The sequence below is a fragment of the Myotis brandtii genome, unplaced genomic scaffold (assembly GCF_000412655.1).
Source record: "Myotis brandtii unplaced genomic scaffold, ASM41265v1 scaffold4, whole genome shotgun sequence".
NCBI lineage: Eukaryota > Metazoa > Chordata > Mammalia > Chiroptera > Vespertilionidae > Myotis > Myotis brandtii.
The window spans coordinates 2798349-2799720 of NW_005365371.1; the positions used below are offsets into that span (position 1 = coordinate 2798349).

The 1372-nt window shown below is 43.9% G+C and overlaps 1 protein-coding gene across 1 annotated transcript in view; it reads right to left on the bottom strand.

Annotated features, from left to right (window-relative positions):
* Positions 1-1372, bottom strand: part of OSBPL11 (oxysterol binding protein-like 11) — a 91348-nt gene that overhangs the window by 7291 nt on the left and 82685 nt on the right. Inside the window, exon 12 of the mRNA XM_005873130.2 lies at positions 999-1152. Coding sequence (XP_005873192.1) covers positions 999-1152 — 154 coding nt within the window. The remainder of the gene's footprint in view (positions 1-998; positions 1153-1372) is intronic.

Genomic DNA, 1372 nt, shown 5'->3' on the forward strand with positions numbered 1-1372 from the left:
GGGAGCAGGCCTAAGCCAGCAGGTCGTTATCTCCCGAGGGGTCCCAGACTGTGAGAGGGCACAGGCCGGGCTGGGGGACCCCCCCCTTCCCCCCCGAGTGCACAAATTTTTGTGCACCGGGCCTCTAGTTGTTATATAATGTCTTATGTTAAACTCAAAATGTGCTGCTTGGTAGTTTGGGCTTAGCTCAAGTCTGCTGTTAGAATTGATTAAAAAGTTCTATGTGAGACCAGCCAAGGTGGTTCAGTGGCTCAGCATCGACCTATGAACCAGGAGGTCACTGGTTCGATTCTGGTGAGGGCACATGCCTAGGTTGTGGGCTCGATCCCCAGTAGGGGGCGTACAGGAGGCAGCCAATCAATGATTCTCATCATTGATGTTTCTGACTCTCTCCCTCTCCCTTCCTCTATGAAATCAATAAAAATATATTTAAAAAAAAGTTCTATGTGATATATTTGAAGATGATAATGAATATATTTGAAGATGATAATAAATAGCCCTTATTTTCTATTTTTTAGGCTAAATACACCACTTCATTATTTTTTCCTTAAATGCTGCAAAAATTCTAGTCACTTCACTATCCTTTGTGTAGCCAATTAAGTTTCTCACGTCTCCCTTAAAATGTGATCTCTGAACCCTAGCCGGATTGGCGTAGTTGGTTGGGAGTCGTCCATGCACGAAGGGGTTGCCAGTTCGATCCCAGGTAGGAGGTGTGCTGGAGTCAACACTTTGATGTTTCTCTTTCTCAATCTCTCTCTCTCTCTCTCCCCCCTTTATACCCCTCCCCCCCTTTCCTCTCTAGGATCAATTAAAAGAAATAATCTAAATCATTTGAACTGCTGGTTAATTATTTTAACAAATTGTGAGAAGCTCATAAAACAGCTCATGCTTAAGCTGGGCTATTTTCAGAAATGGAGGTGTGTAATGACAAGAAAGCTTAGTAAGCTAAAGTGCCCACTAAGCAGGCGAGTTTTGGTCGGAAGACAGGGAGAACATACCTCTTTAATAAAGTACTTGGTTTTCCAGGGTGTGCCCGTTTCAATGCGATGCCTTTCTTCAGCCCTCTGGCGTTCTTCCAGGGTGCGTTTATGCTCTGTGGCCTTATCAATTTCAGATTCCCTCAGAGAGTCAGTCACATTTTTCCACAATCGCCTGAAATCAGAAAACCACACATTTCACAAACATTCTTTTTTTTTTTTAATATATTTTATTGATTTTTTACAGAGAGGAAGGGAAATAGATAGAGAGTTAGAAACATGGATGAGAGCCCTAACTGGTTTGGCTCAGTGGATAGAGCATCGGCCTGCAGACTGAAAGGTCCCAGGTTCGATTCCGGTCAAGGGCATGTACCTTGGTTGCGGGCACATCCCCA